The sequence below is a fragment of the Macrobrachium rosenbergii genome, chromosome 40 (assembly GCF_040412425.1).
Source record: "Macrobrachium rosenbergii isolate ZJJX-2024 chromosome 40, ASM4041242v1, whole genome shotgun sequence".
In the NCBI taxonomy this organism is placed as follows: Eukaryota; Metazoa; Arthropoda; class Malacostraca; order Decapoda; family Palaemonidae; genus Macrobrachium; species Macrobrachium rosenbergii.
The window spans coordinates 14574289-14595298 of NC_089780.1; the positions used below are offsets into that span (position 1 = coordinate 14574289).

The 21010-nt window shown below is 36.7% G+C and overlaps 1 protein-coding gene across 10 annotated transcripts in view; it reads right to left on the reverse strand.

Moving 5' to 3' along the window:
- Crag (DENN domain-containing protein Crag) overlaps positions 1 to 21010 on the reverse strand; it is a 71160-nt gene that overhangs the window by 11747 nt on the left and 38403 nt on the right. For 4 of the 10 annotated variants that reach the window (XM_067083150.1, XM_067083147.1, XM_067083149.1 and 1 more), the window contains 4 exons: positions 11934 to 13076; positions 10467 to 10601; positions 7251 to 7319; positions 2374 to 2523 (listed from right to left, as the gene is read on the reverse strand). In XM_067083150.1, coding sequence (XP_066939251.1) covers positions 2374 to 2523; positions 7251 to 7319; positions 10467 to 10601; positions 11934 to 13076 — 1497 coding nt within the window. The remainder of the gene's footprint in view (positions 1 to 2373; positions 2524 to 7250; positions 7320 to 10466; positions 10602 to 11933; positions 13077 to 21010) is intronic. The other 6 variants (XM_067083153.1, XM_067083152.1, XM_067083148.1 and 3 more) reach the window with 3 other exon arrangements.

A 21010-nucleotide genomic window follows, 5' to 3' on the forward strand; every position in this document is an offset into this window, starting at 1 on the left:
ATATCTCTTCTAAAAATCCAAGGTAAAACTTTTTTTAATATAAACCCATAACATATAGTGCCATTCTGTTTGCCACAAAGCATTTACCAGACAAATCCTCTCCAAATGGAAAAAGAACACTGCTAGTCCTTGATAGGTGACTACTGCACATGGACCATCGGGTCTGATAATAATTAATGAGGACCTTGGTTTCCTGAAGTAGAAGTTTCTTAGAGTAAATGAGCACTTCAGGTTGTCAGACAAGGAGTTGCTCAGTGTTTAAGCAGCCAAGATGAACTGCTTTTGATCACGGTACTGTATGGGACTGACCTATCAAAGATGAAGCTTGGTGTTTCAGTACAAGATTGGCTGAAATGTGTCAAGCTAACAGCAGAGGAATTGAGTCTGATGAATAACCACTCTCTTTAGAAATGCCACATATAGATTTTGCACCCAGCAGAGCCAAGTTCTGCATGCACTTGAGCATGCATTAACATTTGCACTGGCTTGTCTGGGGAAATGATCTCTCTCCTCTCTGCTCTGGTGATATGAATCCCTGTCTTGAATATACAGAGGCTAAAGGTATCTCAGAAACTGAGAAACTCATATCATTGCTTCATTAACTCCTGCACAAATGAGAAATAGAAGTCCCCATCTGGTCTGCTTGTGAAATTGCTGATTATGAGCTATGCCACAGATAAGATGAAATGAAGTAATGAAATTCCTTGAAAAAAAAAAAAAAAAAACTGATTTAAGCAGTCTGGGAAACAAGTGCACACAGACAAATGAAACACGAGTGGGGCTGTCTGTGGCAACCTAAGACCTACCAGGCCTTATGACATGTGCACTTCTCATTTGTCAGATACTGGTGCTCTTATTCTTCCTTCAGAGATGGTTTGTCTGGAAAATATCTTACGGCACATGAAGCAGCACTACAAGGTGTGGGTCTGCTATCATCACACTACTTTATAATAACACTTTGCAACAAATTATTCTTGTTTTGTAAGGATACCGAAAATAGTACTCAAATAAGCTGACTGCAGGCAGACTGGTGCTTGTCCTGTAAATCAAACCAAATGTGAGAGATAACATAAGAAACATTTGTGTACCTTGACACCACACAACTTACTAATAAAACCAATACAACGCAATGCACCTTTTGAAAGAAATTATATGCAGTGAAGCCCTGTCATCTGAATGGCTTGGGACAACAAGGGTGCTGGATAACTAAAAGATTCAGATAACCAGAGTACAATAATACCTCCAGTGAAACTGTTTCATTTTACAGCATTTTCTACTTTACCGTGGTTTTTGCTAAAAATAAAAGGGAAACATGAAAAAACTGACATACGTTGATTTATGCAACTTCATGTTATCAGCAACAATGGAATAAAGCAAAATCCCATAAACATGAATGCCAAAATATATGAGATAACATAATGTAATGTATAAAACTTAAAATCCTAAACTTAATAAAAATATTGTCTTATTTACATATTTGGTGAGTTCCAGCATTTGGCCACATGGCAGTGCTGGTTCTTGGCAATGTATTTACACGTGTGCTTGAGAATGTGTTAAACAGTGTTTTGCTTGTGATGAATTTTTGTATTTGTCTCAATTCCTCCAAGGAAAGTTCCTAATGCAAGTCTAGTGTTACCACGAATCATGCAACACCACTGGGAAATAAGGTGGCTATGATAAAATGCCCACAAATCCAAAATACAAAGAACTTCAGCCATCAATACCATCAAAATAGTCTCAATTTCTTCCTCAACCACATCATTATCACCCATCAGAGAACATATAGGAGACAAAGTAGCTTAATATTTTTTCCTATCAATTTACAAAGTTCTTTATTCTGTTCAAGAGAAATTAATGTACAGTATTTGGATTTTATTTAAGCTGGATGATCAACCTATTATGTTTTGTAGAGAAATTTCTCATCTGACCTCATTAGGAATTCAGTTCAGACTCTAATAAAACCCATCTCATCTTTCATTAAAACACACAGAAACAATCTTTTACGGTTTGAATCTGAATATATTTAATACCAACATTACAAAATAAGTCTTTTGAATTTATCATTACATTATGTATCCTCTTTGGGACTGAATATGTTTTAGTTCAGCGGAAGAAGTTCTGTACTGACTTCAATAGCCAAATCACAGCAATCTTAAGGCTTATAAAGAAGTACTGTATGATGATTGGAGAGGAATCCGAGGATCTCCCTGTCCTGCTCAATAAGCTAAATGTCACTTTAAACAAGATTATTAGTTACAGATGCATAACTGATGAAATAGTATATGGGTATTTTGTTATTATAAAGTAAAAATGCTTCATATACTGTAAAACTCAAAATGAAATTGGTCTTCAATTACTAGATTTGTTCCTTACCTGGGCAGACCACTTCTCGTAGGGACATTAGTAGCAGTGATGGCGTCTCTGATTTCATTGTACTTCTTGGAGAGAGATGTTACTGCGGACTTCATACTGCTGAGTCCTCCAGAGATTAATTCATTTTTACGGTAATTAAAATTGCCAGGGCTGAAAGTATGACAAAAATGTTATGCTTATGCAGGTCTATATTTGCAAGGTTATGCAAAGGTTTGATGATACTTTTTAAAATTTAAAAAAATTATATAAAATTTTCAAACAAAAATCATGTTTTGATAAGATACATAAATATTTAAATCACTCTATGGGAACTGATAAGTTTAGCATGAGTTAAACCATATTGAAATGTTCATGAACTTTCATTTTCATATCATTATCTTCAGTAAAAAAAATCCTTTCAAAGAGAGTGTACAATACAACATTACTTAAAAGGACAAAATTTACAGAACACAAGCATCTTGTAAAGGGAAGTAAAAACTTAGGATTACCCTACAAATGGATGGTTTAAATAGCTGCCTAGGGACTCGAAAAACACACAAAAAATAACTAATAAGTACATAAGTATGAAGTGAATGTGTTTGTGTATGTTTTAAAATGACAAAATTTTTAAAGTAATTTGTAGTACCATTTGTCTTTACACGGGAATTTTTTCAAGCTGGATCAGGCTATTCCATAACAAACCTGGGAGAGGTGGTACCCTCACCACCTTTCACTGGGAACCACTTGCCTTGCAGCCCAGGTGACAGAATGAAGCTGGTTTAAAGACCTCAGGTTTGCTATTAAAATTTGTCATTTGTTTTACAAACCATCAGTCTTTACATAGGAAGACTTACTGACTGGTGGGAGGATTTGAGTAGGCTTCCTAACCAACTGGAGGTTCGCCTCACCTATGACTTTTTCCTGGTCGTGTAATGTCGAGCAGAGGATTCAGTCCCATGCCTCTGATCAGGGGAACAAAGGTGTGCTCGACTGTCAGACTTATGGGCTTTTCAAAGTAATGGATGTGAAAGCAGCATTACTCCAAAAAAGGCTGGAAGAACATTGTGTCGGAGACAATAAATCTAAGATAAGTACAGGCAGTCCTTGGTTATTGTCGGGCTCAGTTATCGGCGATACGGTTTTTCGGGGCTTGTCAAGTGACAAAAATCAGCAATTTTCGTGCCGATTTCTGCTTATTGGCGCCGATACATATCTAACAGTGAAATCGACAGCACTTATCAGTGGCAAAAATCGACTATTTTTGGTTATCGGTGATTTTCACTTATCATCACGCTGTCGGAACGGAACCCCCGCAGGTAACCAGGAACTGCCTGTAACGGGTTAGTTTTATTGTCCATCCCTCCCTCTCTCCCCTTGCTAAAGAGAGGGCAGGGTATGCTTCTTTCAGATCACAACAATGAAAAAATAGAAAGGCTGATCACTCACCTGCATCTGTGTCTGTCCAGCATATGTCAGTCTGGAAACCTATCCTCTGCCTGCTGTGAGAGGAAGGTACAAGAAGGAGAAAAGAGGGAGGAGAGAGAGACACCACACACACACACACACACACACACACACTTCTACTACCATACATCTTAGACAAGATGCTACCTGCCCCGCTAGGGAACTGGATAGCTATGCAACTTGTTGAGCAGCCACCACAGGACCCAAAGAAAAGGTGTCCAAGGACCTATGGGCAATGTCCCTCTGGTAAAAGGAGGTGAATGTCATCTGACTTGACCACACTCCTGCTCTCAGCACCCAATATACCAACTGGTTCTTCTTGAACGCAAGGGAGGGCTCAATGCCCCTAACTTTGTGAGCTCTGGGCCAGAACATACTCGAGTCCTCCTCGTTTGACACTGAGTGCCTGCTTGATAGTCTCACACAGCCAAAAAGGTATTGTGTTCTTGGACACCTCCTCTTGATCTTGCCAGTGCTAACAAAAAGTTGCCAACACTCAGGCCTGAGTTGCCAAGTCCTTTTAAGGTAGCGCCACATAACTCTAACTGGACAAAGTAGCATCTCTTCTGGATCATTACCTACAAAGTCCTCTAGGGAGGGGATCGAAAAGGACTCGAATTTGGCATCAGGGACCGACAGATTCTGAGTCTCAGCCACAAATTCCAGGATAAATTAGAACAAAACAGATCCCCATCCCCTCGAGTGTTTAACGTTGTAAGAAAAGACCATGAAGTTCACCTACTCTCTTTGCCGATGCCAGGGCAAGCAGGAAAGACAGTCTGTATGGAAGGAGGGTCTTTACTGGGGATCAGATGGTGTCTGGTACTGGTGCCCTGGGCATCAGCCCGCCCAGCAGTGTCGTGGCTGGTCCCAGGGCACACTGCTTCCACGCCTCGGATGTCCAGCATCACCTGAGACGTGGGTCCCCTGTCCTGTCTGAGAACACCCGAGACGCAGATTCCCCATCCTGGGAAGGGGAAGGTTTGTAGAGAGATCTTCATGCTTGTTCCGGAGAACAAGACACAACGTGAGAGGCCTTACAGGCCTTTTCACAGTCTAGAGCCACCAACCTTCGCCTCTTCGGGTCTGTCCACCTAACAGGACCCTCAGGAGGGGAAGGGGTCTTCTTGCAGTCTAAAGCCACCACCTTCTTCCTCTTCGGGTCTGTCCGCCTAACAGGACCCTCAGAAGAAGAAGGGGGAGCGATGCAAGCGGCCAGAGGTTCCTAAGATCTTGAAAGGTCTTCCTGATCTCCCCCAGACCTGAAGAAGATGGAATATTAGAGAATGCTGCCCCCCAGAGAAACTGGAAGGAAGCCTTCAAGAGACTGTGAGAGGGCCCCGCTCCTCCATAACAAGACCCCCATTGCCAAGGCACCAGGGGAAGATGGAGGAGTGGTTTCTCCCCCAGATGAAGAAGCAGAACAGAATTGCATGGGAAGAGACAAGGAGCTACCTGGCGTCCTCGGAGGAGAATACCCCTCCAAAGATGGATGAGCATCCTTCTTGGATTTCCTCTTCCCAGCAAACCTCATCCACTGCTCCGGGGACCAATCACAACACTTGGGACAAGTATTAGTCACTGAACACACTCGCTTGCGGCATTTGTTGCAAACAGTGTGCAGGTCTACCTCGAAGGGTGAGAGTAAGCAATTGCAACGCTGCTCTCCCACACCTGGGCAAAAGCGAGGTTTAGGCTTAGTAGATGCTTCTTGGGTTTGCATTACACCCAAGAATAAGAACAGATATATCACAATCATACTCCAAGACAAACAAAAGAAGGAAAAAACAAAGATGAAGTGCAGGTAGAACAGCCAGGAAACGTTCGGGCAGAGGAAGACAGGATTGCGTCCACTCTCGACGAAGGCTATAAGGCAAGTGGTTATGCGACCCCATGAAGGGAGGTGGTGAGGGTACCCCTCGCCTCTCCCACCAGTAGCGCAATTACTGAACAACCTTGTTGTGTAGAATTGCCTGCTCCAGCTTGCGCTGAAGGTAATTCCTTTGTAAAGACCTCAGGTTTGTATTCATGTAGGAACAAACATATCTACAATTTGTCTAAGAGGTCACTCTTTTCTCTTTGAATTAAAATTGAATGTTTTACAATTTTCATGGAAATGTTACATGATCCACGATTTATACTTTATTAACCATTCAAATTATGATTTTTCACTTTAAAAATATGGAGTGACTTTTTATTCATGCTGTTTATCCTACTGTGAACTTCTTTACCTCAGATTTTTTTTTAGACAAGTTATGGTTTTTCTTTTAATTTATTTTTAAAGTCACAATTTTTCACTGGGCTGGCCCTCAAGTTTTTAGTAAAAATAAACATTCGACTGGACATAGAATTTTTGAAGGGATTCTAGAATGAGTTTTTATGTACCTACTTCTCTCCCTGTGTTGTCATGGTACTTTAACACTGATGCTGTCTATCATTTTAAACTCTGTACAGTATAGTCTTCTGACTGAATTGTAGTGGTGGTTTCGACCAACCATTTATTTTCTTTAATTTGTCTAAGTGACATTTCTAGAGTAAGGTACCTGACGAGCAGATTATTTTGTAGTCTCAATTATGCTACTTCCTTATCGGCTACAAATATTAATCATCTTCACTTGAAAAAATGGAATAAAATATATCAAAGTTTTGTCTTGTGTGAATTTTCCCCTTCTCCTTTGCTCCATAGTTATACATTATGCGAAGTGATAAAGATTATCAACATTCTTACTTAGGAACTGTATATGCCCCCACGCCTAACACTAAGCTATACTTGCAGGATGGTGCTGATATCACTACCATGATTATTATTGGTTACTGTAAACAGAAAACTAAGTTCAAATTTGTATGTATCTTTTCCAAAGGAGAAGCACTCAACCCACATACAAGGTAACATTAAATTCACAAAAATCGTAAACAACATACAAGAATCAGTCAGATATAAACATTTCATTTTTGGAAACTGAGATACTAAATTCCTGGATAGAACAAATCCAACAGATTAAGATCTTCAACAAAATTCTTGTAACTTAACAGGCTGATACAACATAACAGAACTTCCCACCACACAAAATTAAAAACTGCTATTTCCTTTTACACAGCTACAACCAAAGGAACAATTATCTTTTCCACAGGACAGTGCCAAAATTGCTAGGTGAAAAATTACAATCTCTAAGTCTGCAAAATCTCCAACCAAATGTTTTCAACAAGAAAATAAACAAATAAAATTCCTTAGCATCAAGCAATTTGATTCTAGCACGCAAGTAGTGTGCTAGAACATGAAGTTCACACGTTGTCTATTTTCTCTTGCATCTTTTTAACAAATCATTTCACAACCACCACACATAAAGAAGGAATCAATTATGACCAAAGAAACCCGACATACAAAACAAGTTCGAATGCTTTTACAATTTAAAAAGACAGGTTGAAAAACTGACCCTTCAATTGCCATATTCTGTAGCCTTTTCATCTTGGGAATAAAGAAACTTAAGGCATAAGAATTCATACTGCAAATCCAAGAAGAGAGTAGCAATGAGCAAAACAGATGTTTTTAATATGTCTGCTGAATAAAAAATAATTCAATACCTTGCAAGGAAGCAATATACATACTATGCATTTGTTAGTTTTCTTACAAAAGTGTCATCATCACTCGTCAAAATCCTTAAAACTACATCTTTAAGTGTAAAGCATCTCAGTAAAGACATTGTACCTTTCAGGAATGCTTAAAGCTCTAAGCTACAGCAATAAGCTTCAGTTTTCAGAATGCTGTTTTAAATAGTAAGCAATTGTTAGTTCACTGAATTTACTATAACAAAAGAAGCATGCAACTTCTATATACCATAGTACTGTATTTAAATCTGAATGATGAAGTACTTTTTCAAAACATAATCTAAATAGTAAGAATGTAACTTAAGCAGAATAACAATGGATAGTTAAGTGAAAACTCAGAATAATTACAGAAACAGTATACATAACTAAAACTGATACCCTCACAAGATGATGTCTACATATCTCTGAGTCTGATGTAAAATTGGGGCTGTGCAAATCACTAACAACAACACAGTTGCCAGCCACTTAAAAAACTGAAAGTAAGTCACTAAAAACTACATATTTACGAAGTTTTCGTGTGAGAACCTTATCTGTAATCCAGAATTAGGATCAACACTACAGTTGCTACAAATGTTCCTCAAATCCTGCTGGGACAGCCAAAAAATGTTGACCTCACAAGAGAAATATGGTTCTGTTGTCTCTCAACAAATATCTGGCCCACCATATCAAATACATGGGGCATATTGATGATGGACCTCCTGAACAAGGTGGAGGAGTTGCTGGAGGCCTCCAAGGCCTTGTAAAATACCACCCACAGAATTTCTCAAGATGGATTTTTCCCAATGTAATGTCTCAAAGAATTTCATGGATCCTTACTCCTTATTTAATGATACTACTGTAGTTCCAAAAGGATTTAAATGTCATAGGTATTCCAAGATAAAATGGTTTGTATAAAAACTATGTATTGTAAAAACATACAGCATACAAAGACCAACCTCTGACATCCTAGTACTCCAGAAGTTACTGAAAAGTCTTGAATCTAAAAACTTGATTCTTGACAACCAGGTATACTTACAGAAACAAGTGGGTATTGTAATGACCTTATAGATTTGTAGCAACATCCAAAACAACCTTGACAATGACCATGAATCCAAAGTTGTACTAGGTGATCCTTACTCTGCCTTCTAACCTGGTTACACAGAAGGATCTCATATGAAAACTTAAAAACTATGGTATCAGAAGCTATATAGTTTGCAGTGGATCTCATTTACTTTTCTAAGTCACTGGAAACAACTGTGTTGTTGTTGGTGGTGTTTTAAATGAAACTAAACCTAATTTGTTTGGTATTCTTCAGGTTAGATCTCCAAAACCTATTATCTCTATTTAACAGGGTTGTTCGTCAAATAATTAAGCATGTACAACACACAAACAATTCAAATCTTTTATATTTATTACTTCCTCCAGATGCTGAACAAATTTCCTGACAGCCTTAACAGACCTTTGACACAAGTGCATCCATAAGTGATGAAGTTTGTGGGATAGAAACCTGAACTCCAGCAAAACTACAGCTTTACTGATTAGCTGGTGTGGTACTATAATCCAAATCCAAGATCTGCTTTGTGCAGGTACCTGCACCTCTTTTCCAAAGAACTCAAAATATAAACAAACTGTCGCCACCAGAAGACTTGGTGCTCTTTGCAATGCTTTCCATATTTACCGAAATGATGGAATAAATGTTTACCGAGATAATGGAATACTTTTGAAAAACCTTTCACTCTGCTTGACAGTGGTTACTGGGATTGCTATCTTTTAAAAGAAGATTGCCTGCAGTAGAAGTTACTGTTTCCTAAGCAATGGTAACTTTGATAAGACTGATGGCAGAAGGTGTCTTCTTTGGTCATTTTCCATAAGCTTGATTTCAACATGAAATTTCTCTTACTACTTCTGTGTCTGTTTTCCATGAAGTGGTAAGTGATGCCCATCAACATTCACATTCTGTTTAGGTAAGACATCATCCTGCCTAGAAGTCTTTCATTCCTTTTAATGTAAAACTGGAATTGTTTTCCTCTTGATGATGCTGATGATATGAGTTTAAGAGAGGCTGCAATACTACTTACAAATGCCATCCACCACTGCCTAACTTTCCAACTTGTACTGCTAATGTGAATGTAAATATCAATTTCTTTATCTTTATTTCTTATTCAATTTATGTGTTCTCTTTTCCACATATGGAACTCCTATTTTACTGAAGCTTGCTTTTGCAAGTTAAATGGAATTCCAGGCTTGTTACATCTGAATGCTTACTAACTTAGCATAACAATAATAAAATTAAAACACAAATATTAAGTACAGTAGTCTAAATATTTAATATCTAACTGCATCCTGCTGGTAATGCTTGAATAGAGAACACTATAACAGGCAGTCCCCGGTTATCAGCGGGTTCGATTATCAGCGATCCAGTTTTTCGGGGCTTGTCTAGCGACAAAAATTGGCAATTTTCAATGCCGATATGTGCCAATTTCTGCTTATCGGCGCCGATAACCAGAAGTCGGCGATTTTCAGCGCTGATAAGTGCCGAAAATCGCCAAAAAATCACCGGAAATCACCGATTTTCGGTTATCGGCAATTTTCGCTTATCATCATGCCGTCAGAACGGAAACCCCTGACAACTGGGGACTGCCTGTACAATACTAGTGTCTATCCCCTCCAAGAGTCTGCCTAGACTAAGCTAAAAAAATTTCTAGGTTAACTGAGTTTTCTGTTTTTTGACACCTGTGTCTGCTCTGTCAGTACAGTAACACAAAACATTTAAACTTTGCAGAATTCTATGCAGCAGTTTTCAAACTACTGCCGCTTATGTTTTTTAAAGGACTGGTATATAACACAATAAAGAAGAATGCCAAGGGAGGTCTTGGTAGTTTATAGCTAATGTAATGCACAAAAAATGGTAACTATTCTACACAAAAACAATAAGGTAAGTACAAGTAGACTCAAGAAAGAATAGAAGCACAACCTGTGAAAATCAAAGTATGAAGTCCATAACTGTTCAAGTCATTCACCTAGATCTTGGTGAGTCTTTTAATCTCCAGATAAGAGGAACCTACCTGTACTGGCCCAAATCAGCCATGGCCGGATCAATGTACTGAGCCCGAAGCTGCTCAATTTGCTTCGTGGCTTGTCGCAACCCGACGGAGGCCATGTTGGATGCCATTCCAAGACGACTGCTACTGTTACTGTAACTGTAACGCCACATACCTGATGCTACATCACAACTAGTACAACATAGAATGCTACCAGACGGAAGCCATCTTCGAAGAGGGTGATAACTTTGTCATGAGTTGCAAATCAAATCATTGTTACTCGTCCCCCAAAAATACCCCATTAACATTAAAAATATCTACTCTAAATATCAGTGGGCATTTTCCAGGAAGTAAACAATGATGTGTTTGAAAACACAATATTCTAAAATTAATGGGTATAGAACCTGAATTAAAGAATTAATTTAAAGTTCTAATGATTATTAGCTAAAAACAACAAAATCCAACTGATTTCATTAATCTTCTTTGTTAACAATGCATACTATCTGAGTAGTCCTGGCATCCAAAAGCTGATTCCCTGACAATTTCTCGACAAAGATGGCTCCCAACTTTTTAAGCTAGAAACAAAAAATTTGTGCATATCCAACATGCAGCAGTAAATAAATACTGTACATCTAATATGCAATACATTACTTTCTAGAAGCATCAAAGTGTTTGAAAATAAAAAAACATCACATCTAAACATTCAAGACTATTGCCAATTACGAAAAACAATATTTATGCACTAAGTCTACAAATGCTCCCAGTGAATTAATAAAAATAACATACACTGTAAATGAATATATGCACTACTTTAAATACTTCAATGAAATTTTCTATAACAATTTGTGACAATGTGTGACCTGAAACCCTTAATCAAATCTAAGCAAACCTCTTTCAAGACATCAACCATGACTAAAATTCTTTTCTTAATTCTATTATATCTAGTAACATAACTTCAATAAAGACTCTGTACAAAGCTATATGAGTACTATACAGTATAGCTATCCAAAATATCATATGACCCAGAAGTTTCATACTATTTTAATAAGTTTCAAAATAATATTTCAACAAAAACAGTTTAAGCTGATAAGAGAAAATACAAAATTACTAAAAGAACAGACTCTTTTGGAGAGCTATATAACCAAATAAAATAAGTCACAACTTGTTAGTTAACTGACATTGTACAAAATCACAATTGTGTGCATTCATCAACAGGTCTTAAGCTTCTGAGAAGGAATTCTTTGCCAAACTTAACATCTACAGAATGTCTCCTCTTCTATTTCACTTATTTAAAAAAGATTCCCATTTGTGTTTTTTCCTTAGGTTCAATCGACGTTGGGAAATCTGAATAAAGGCACTGAATTCCTGCCACAAATTGTGAATGAGGAACCATGTTATTAATTAATATCATTCAAAAGAAAAAATGAATAGAGATTACACAAAAATTCATTCAAAAGCAAAAAAAAAAAAAATGTTTCTAAAGTAGGTTACCTGAATGGCAGCTTTAGGGATGGCCAGGTGGGAGTAGCAGACATAAGGGCAGAGTTAGAGTCATCGGACTGTGTATGATCAGAAGGGAGGGTACGGCTTGGCTGAGGACTGGAAGAATGGGTTGGACTAGGAGAGGAAGATAACGCCCAAAGGGAATTAGATGAACGTTGGAATCTTCTCACTGGATCCTGACTGGTACGACCAGTAAATGTAGCACTTCTGGCAACCTGTCGATTTGAGCGACGATGTCCACGGTGTCCTGATAAGTGTGCTACCAACTCTGAATCATCGCTGGCAGAACTGTGCCTTGACGGTGACTCACGAGTGCTAGATGTTGACTCAGATACTACAGAGGCAGTCATACTAGAGTAGGAAGACAGTCCAGCTTTGGGATCTGCCTCTTCTGTTGACTGGGGACTAAATGCTCCGAGAGGATCGTTTTCTGTGACTGGAGTGCGAATTGGACTAGAAGGAATAGGGGAATAGTTATGAGTTCTATCAATGTTGATATTTGGAGATCTCGGAGGGAAAAGCAATGACTGTGGTTTCATGCTTGTAGGAGTTTCTGGTTTTTGCTCAGCTTTGTCCAATGCCACTGGGGGTTCAGGAGTTTTTTTCATACAGATAAGATCTGTGTCACCATCCTTTTCTACACTACTTCTTTCCGTACTGCTTCTGTCCCCACTACTTTTTTCTGCCGAGCTTTCTCTCCCTCCTTCCAAGTAATCAGAAACACCCTGCTCTAGGTTCACAGAATCTTTACTACTTGATCTACTGACACTGCCACTCCTTTTCCAGAACCCACGGAGCTTTTCATCAGCGCTGTCAACACTTCTCTTAAACAGATTTGACAATCGCTCTGGTGCATTTCGTGAGAAAAACCCCCGAACTACACCTGCTCGTGATGGAGTTTCTTCTTCTGATATATCACTCAGACTGTCATTACTACGTGATAGTAAATCTGCATTCTTCAAGTCAGCGAGAGCTGCCTTCTGGTCCTCTAAAGAGCTTTGGATATCTTCAGCACTCACTGGGCTGCTGCTGGTGCGGATCTGATAAACTTGAGCAAGCGGTTCAATCTCAACCTTGGTAAGACGCAGGAGGTTTGTTATGATCTTAGCGTCGTTTCCATAGCTGTCAGATCTGAGGATGAATGGTCGGATAACCTCTCCACCACTAATGGTAAATATTTTAGGAACACATTTTTAAAGGTAAAGAAGAGCAAACAAAATAAGATGGAATACTTGTAGCTTCAAAATTTCATACTAAAACCCTGAAGACCAAATTCTTATTTAACAAGTGGGAATAAACAGATTTTCTCTTCATATACATTGATGTTATCAATAAATTACAGTGTCTGAGTACAAAATCAAGATGGGTGGCTGACATAAATACACTGAATTTTTATAAATGCAGAAGAAACTCGACAAAAAATCTAAACTGTTAACAATAATGTCTTCCAGAGCATATTTCGAATAAATAAATTTTTTACAGATACATTCCATAAAGTGTTCTCATACAAACATAAAATTTGAGCTATTGCCTATGGCATTACTCAAAAGCAAATTTTCTTGATCAAGCAGAACCATGAGATGCAATGATACACTCCGACACTTATCAAAGGCAAACGAATTATTATCATTAGAACCTCAACTTAAATGAATGTTATAAACCCTTGTCAACTATATACTTCTTCGTGAAAACAACAGGAAACAGAGAAAATAAAAAAAGGCAGTTTATTTTACACAACTGATTTTTGTTAAATAAGAGAAGTCAAACATTCATATGTTGCTGTAATCAAGTGTAAGTTTTTCTATACATAATCCTGCCCCCTCACCAGAGGCTGGTGTAACAGATGAAAGGGACCAGATCTGAAAAGTATATCAGTACGTTAATTATACCCCTTAACTTCCAAAGTTATTACAAGCCTGCAAAACGAATTTTCTGTCCACTGATGGGGTAAACAATTACAGGGTACAGTATTAGAATAGCTCTCTGTAAATTAATCCTGACAAGTTACTCTAAAAAATACTCAGACAATTAAATCCAGAACTCATGCAGTTTTTACCTGACCCTGTGACATGTCTTACTTATGGTGTGCGTGTAAAGAGGTGGCCATAACGAAAATAACATACTACTTATTGAGCACTGATGTATGAGGATGCTGCAGTAATATGGAGTATGAACTTCTATCAGTTCTGCAATAAACTGAGCAACAGTATGTTCTGCGCTGAAGCTCCAAATAGATTTAACAGCCATAATAAATGATATAAAAGTACAGCCTAAGGCTAAATGACAAGTCTCAATACCACAACTTAATGCTTGCATTTTAAGTTGGAAAGTGCTGGTATTTCAGAACCATAATTCCAGGAAGGTGTGAGATGTGAAGAACCACACAATTTATACAATTTCTTTAAGAACCTGGACTTATTTTCTTGAATGGTTTCAAGCTTAGATGCAGCATTTGTAAGCTTGAAGCTGTATCTCATAATAACAGCAAATGTCAATAATTTGCATATGTGATTTTACAAATTATTGTTGCAAATTACTGATTTTAAAACTCTGACTCCAATATACTCCATGTTATACAAGATGCAGTGACTACTGATGACACTCATTTGCATAGAGCTATGGCTAGGTTACGATTCAATTTCACCAAAGAAGCCGTTTTGGATGTTAGTTTTTTGTTGCATAAAATGTGGTTTGTTCATTATTATGTACAAAATATCAAGTTAAATCTTATGTGTTAAAAAAGTTAATAAAACAGATGAGTAACAACAGAGTACAACTAGTAATCTCGCCATATATAGGCTAGGTTTAGAAACCAGTTAGCTAGACTAGTATCACATGTAATTTGACAGAATATAGGCAAGGTCTATAAACCAGCTGGCTTAGACTAATGGTTCTTAATCAGTGGGTCATGGCCCCCAGGTGGGCCACACTGCATTTCCAGGCAGGATTCAGAAACTTCCAAATCTAGTGGCTGCTTGCAATACATATTTTGTTCATCGATAATTAATTCGTTTCGAACAAAAATTCGTTACACAGAAACTTTCAGCTATAACATCTATACACTGAATTTGTACTGACATTATTTTTACTGAAAAAAATGTAGTTTCTGTCACTGGTAAGTCTACAACAAAGACGATATGAACCAATGGCAATGATATTTATGAAATTTCCGTGATTCTAGCTATTTACAACTCTAAAATAAATTCTGTAAAGAATACTGAAAATTATAACAGTTCATTACTAAGATGAAAAACAAGAAAGATAGTATTAAGTATTTCACTCCTAAGCTACTAGACTACCTTTATTTGTCCTAATATTTCAGTTACCTGGCACCATTGATGTTCCAAAGCATCTGGATTATAGGGATTTTTTCAATCCAGGGAGAGGACTTGCAGAACCTGATGAATGTTCATAATGACAGATATTCAGAGGGACAGGAAAAAACAACAGATCATAGCATGGCTGAACTTGGTACAAAATCTTAAACGTTCCAGGAAGCAGATCGAAAAGTATCAGATTAGTATGAAAGACTGAATTCTGCAGAGGCCATGCTGCTTAAGTTTCACTTCAACCTACGACAACGAGCTAAAATAAGAACAGATGACTAGGTGGGAAATAATTTTCGAGTAAAATGTAAAAAGCAAGACGGAAAATAAAGCAAATCATGAAACAGTTGTCAAACTGTAGCAGGTTCACCAAGCGGTAGCGTAATTATGGCCAACAACATCGTCCACAAGGAAAATTAAGAATATCGGAGCTGCTTTGGTGGTAAGTTTCCTTGGTGTGCATGATTAGCTAGAAAAGCAGAGTAATAAAACCTTACCAATAATAACTTACTGTGCTGAGTTTTCCAAAAAAAAAAAAAAATCTACAAGATTGCATAAATTTTACATAAAAAGTTTAATGAGTAATAACCACAGCCGTGGAAATTTTATTTTATTTGAGACAAGGTGCAAGATGCTCTCCAGTGCAGGGCAATTTTAAATCTAATTATGTAAGATATTTTTCTGACCCAATTTTAATCAGCAGTTTTTAAGTATCTCAACAGATGAAAAAATTTTTCCCAGAAATGTTACAATTTGGGGGTAAGTCTGGTTTTATCTTGAATAAGTCCACTTTAGATGTTACAGCATCAATTAACATTTTTACAGAGATTCCCAAGTAATTCCCAAGTATGATAAAATCATCATAATCTTTATTGTTTGTGTCACTGGAGGATAAGGTATCAACAACGGAAAACCTACCACTTCATGGCTCTCACTTAAATGGGACCATTTTATTCGTTCACATTTGCCAAATGTCCCTACCCTTAGGGAATATATTTGTCTCACAGAAACTTTCTTGGTGTGCAGATTTTAGCATATAATGTATTCCGTTATGACAAAAAGAAAATGTATTGATTTAATACACGTACTGAACTGTACATATCGTATATGGTTTCCAGAAATTACATTTATAACTGCATATTATATTGCAGCTTTAAGAAAATAATAACTGAAATTTTTTTTGTGCAACTGTGTTGCATATATTGGTAATTCATCATGTCCAGGGGGCCAATTTACAACTTCCCAGGGCCTTATTAAGTCAGGAAATGACCATGAATGGAAATAAAGGAGCAACAGAACTTAAGTTCTGGAGGTGGAAGGAAATTATCAACTGACCATTAACTTATGAATAGTAAGTAAGTTCCATACCACCGAAAAATATAAAAAGACCACTCGGTCATTCTTTGTTTCCTAGGTGAATTACCCTGACTTTCTCGACTTCACTTCTTAACAAACTAACTATGTATTTGATCTTTCCGTTTCGTACTAACCCAACTATTTCATCATTCTCAAGTGCTATCATATACTATTACTTTTGAGCAACATCCACATTCGAAATGATTATGAACATTTAAGAATACATGTCAGAGCAAATGCACAAGACTCTTCATACTAAATATATATACAGTGGTTTAAAATCATGCTAGGGTATAAAAAAATGCAACAGTGAACCCATAAGCTACAAAGTACAGTACATCTAAGACCATGCTCTTTATGAGAGAGAGAGAGAGAGAGAGAGAGAGAGAGAGAGAGAGAGAGAGAGAGAGAGAGAGAGAGAGAGAGAGAGAGAGAGAGAGTAGAATCATGCAATACACCATCAAATATAAAAATACACAATGATTATCTTAATATATATACTATATAACCTAATTACTATAGAAATACAACATTCACTAACAACCAAAAATGACGATATTGTAACAAAAAGCAATTAGTAAAATTTTATAAACTAGTAAAATTCCAACTTATTATAGATAAAAAAATTTTCAACTGCATTTAGGTATACATACTTTTTACAGACTTCACAGTTAAAAGAGAATTAAAAATGCTTCATATGAACAGTGCAAAAATTGTACTAAAATCTGGTAAAAAGCCTTCCTTCATTTTTCCGACTGCATCGTATAAACTGCTTTTGCATACATAAATATGAGGAATGGTTAACAAAATATTAACTGATGTAATAATAAACACCATGAACACAAAATTTTTAATATTTATATGCAATAATCTAACATGCTAGTGGGAGGGGGGGGAAAGGAGTTTTAATGTTTACTCCAGTTATTAACCTAAATCTTGCAACTTCTCTATCTCCTAACACTTTTTTGATAAATGAAAAGTTAAAACCCACAAGAGGAAACACGGTATTAGACATACGGAATATTATTTCGCTGCACAGTTACACTTTATTAAAGCATGACATGAACGCGCATCCCAAACAGAACGAAATAAAAATAGAATAAAGATTAAATCCTCAAAATAGAGATATTACAAATATGAAAAACAATTTTAATCTTCAAAACCTGAAAACATTTTTCTTATTGTTAGTAAGTATAATCAAGTCAAACGTGAATTTTACAGAAACTATCGTAAAAAAGCAATATATTACAAAATATCCACTTTATGAATTCTGACTATGGCACAATAACCTGAATACTTTTTTAATATATTTTGCTAATAATGTTCCATTAAAGTCAGGGTCATTTGAGAATAGCAAAAATATAAGTAATATTGATAAAATCTAAATTACAAATCTGTTAACTAATGTAACCTGCTGTTAAACGAAAGAATCTTTACAACTACATTTTTGTTTTACTCTATATTAATAAGAATAATTTATACACTATCTGGCTACCATAAACATCCTCTGGGGTAAGATAGGCCAATGAAAAACGTAACCTCAGCCTCTGGGATGCATAGTACAATCCTGAGAATTACATAATTTTATAAAAAAAAAAAAAAAGCATCTTCTACTCTGGGATATACAGACAGTCCCTGATTTACAGTGGGAGTTCTGTTCCCGGCAGCACGCCGTAAACCGAAAGATCACGAGCGCCGTAAAACCGAGAATGGCGCCATAAAACCACAAACAGTGCTGTAAAATCAGGTTAACGGCACCGTGAGCCAAACATCATAAAGTCAGAGGGCTGTAACCCACGGCCACCACAACTTGGGGACTGCTTGTATGATGAATAAATTTTGCCTTATGATCATGAGAACTATGATGTGAAAAGTCACATTTTTTCAAATGAGTTTTATTCATTTATCTGTTTTACTAATACTGTGGAGTGAACAATTATCGAAGTACAACTGATACTAAGTCAATTGATACTCATGTCCCTGAAGATTATGCGACTAATTTGTTATTTTAAGGAATTTTGGGGAAAAAATTTACCATATGACACCCTAGACATTGTAATATCAATTCAAAAATCTCAACATACATGGATTTTTTAAAGAAATTATTTGAAAAATTTGAGAAATCATAGCCCCTTAAACCCCGATTCTATTTATCATTGATAAAACGGATAGACAAGAATATAAATCCTACCAACTTGGTGTTGGCTAAAAGGAAAAATGAGGTCACCTCATACTGAACTTACTGCAGCTCACCACTGGGCAAGGTATATAGTACAAGCTTTGGGCCTCCCAAAAGAAAAGGAGCAGTTGTGGACGAGTTAACAGGGTACAAGAGGCTTCTTAATAGGTCCTAGGAGAAGCAAAAGTGGCCAAATTCCTAAGCCGTTTTTGTTCATGTTGACGCTGAAGAAGATGGTTCTACTTAAATGGGGATTGGATAGTACATGACAACTACTAGTGTCATGGTTGTTGGTTTTGGTAAAGATATAAGAACCACCAGTTCGTCCTGTGCACATACTATGCTCAATGTAGCAACTTACTATATTTACAAATTCTAAGAACCCTTTGTGAAAAATACTGACAAAATTTGAGTTGCATTATTCAAATCCGAAGAAGCTCAGCCTTCAAAACACTCACAGTCTAAATCACAACTGTCCATCTGATTTTCAGTTCCAAGTTTAGGGCAATAACAGGTTGAACAATTGAACTACATTACCATGTAACAATCAGCTACTCCCTTACCTCATTTTCAAATACTGTCCTTCTGAACTCAAGTCAAAGCAACACACAACCTAGATGAGTACTGATAAGTGACAAAACACTGAAGGGAAAAACTTTTAACCTTCCAATGACAGAATTTGGTTTTAACTTCATAATATATCAAGTGTTCTCAGTGCATCTCATGTCTGCCATTACATCATACAAAAATAAAATTGGAGTATGTCTTCAGAAATTAAAAGTATATGAGTAACGGGTCATCTTTGAATCTGGCATCATAATTCCCTTTATGTGTACAGGAAATAGAAATCTGCTTCAAAAAACCTAAAAAAGATGCCAAGCATTATACATAACAGAAACAGCAAATTAAAAGAGAAATGGATGTAAATAACAAAACATCATTTTGTAACTGAATAGATTCCATTCCAAGCAAAGGTAAAAGCCAATAAAGGTTAAGCTACCAAGTTACGGTTTGCAAATAAAATCTTGACATTACAAGATAAAACTGACATACCATAAAATAAATTAGAAATTCCAAACTGGTATATGTCATCTAAATCTTTCTCGTTTGAATAAAAGACATGGGAACTGTTAATATAACAAAGAAACCATTTTGGACTGGTAGCATTTGGCAAACTGATAACAAAAACACTCAATATTTTTGTACCCAACTTTTACAAGATGATTACAGGTAAAAGCAGAGTTCAGCGCCAAACTTATTACAGTGGAGTATTCACAGACAGGAACGAATTATGCCAGCCAGTGAACTACAGTTCTCCAATAAGTGGGCCCAGACTGTAAAAGAATCAGTAATAAACATAAAAAAAAAATACTGCTAGGATTTTTATTTTCTTTATGGTTTAAAATTTATATCAAACAAGTGTCTTTATAAATTAATCAACTCCACAGGAATGATAATTGCCAAATGCTACCAGGTTCCTAACATATTTACTACTACCACCCACTTTTTAAGACATTACATGTTTATACCAGACTGTATAAAAACATCTTTCAAAGTAGTCTTCTTTACCATTCCTTAATTTACCAGAAAATACCAAAGGAACTTTTCTGGAATAGAGTTCAGGGAGTCTTTGCATCTCTGTATTTCTAAACTGCACCTGCTAAATGATTTGCTCAATAAAATTTCTAAACCTTCCTTAACACAAAAATATCACCTCTACCTAGGAGCCATGAGGTATTGTTGGCAATTGCAAAATCCTGCAGTATTCATGCTACTTACTCAGTAACCATTTGGAGAAAAGAAAGGGATGATCAAAGTTTAAAGCAAAGGTTTTTCTTTATGAAGCCATAAGATAATGTGTTCATATAGCCCTTCATTGCAAAATACTTACTGTATAATAAATCTAGCTGATTATTATGTTAATAACAAAATTTTTTATTCTTACTGGACTCAGACGCATCCATTAAGTAATGAATTCCAGTAAGTTGAGTTCTGCTAAGTCACAGTTTAACTGACTCTGGAACTTGTGAGATGTGACAATTTTCCCCACCTGACGTGGTTCTGTTGTAACCCATGGTAGCAGGATCTTAATGTTCTTACTATTTATACAATGACTGACTTGGAAATCAAGCAGACGGCCATATGAAACAATGGTTTGTCTAGTGTGAATATATTTTTCCACCTCCTCTCTTCCTATCTTGCCT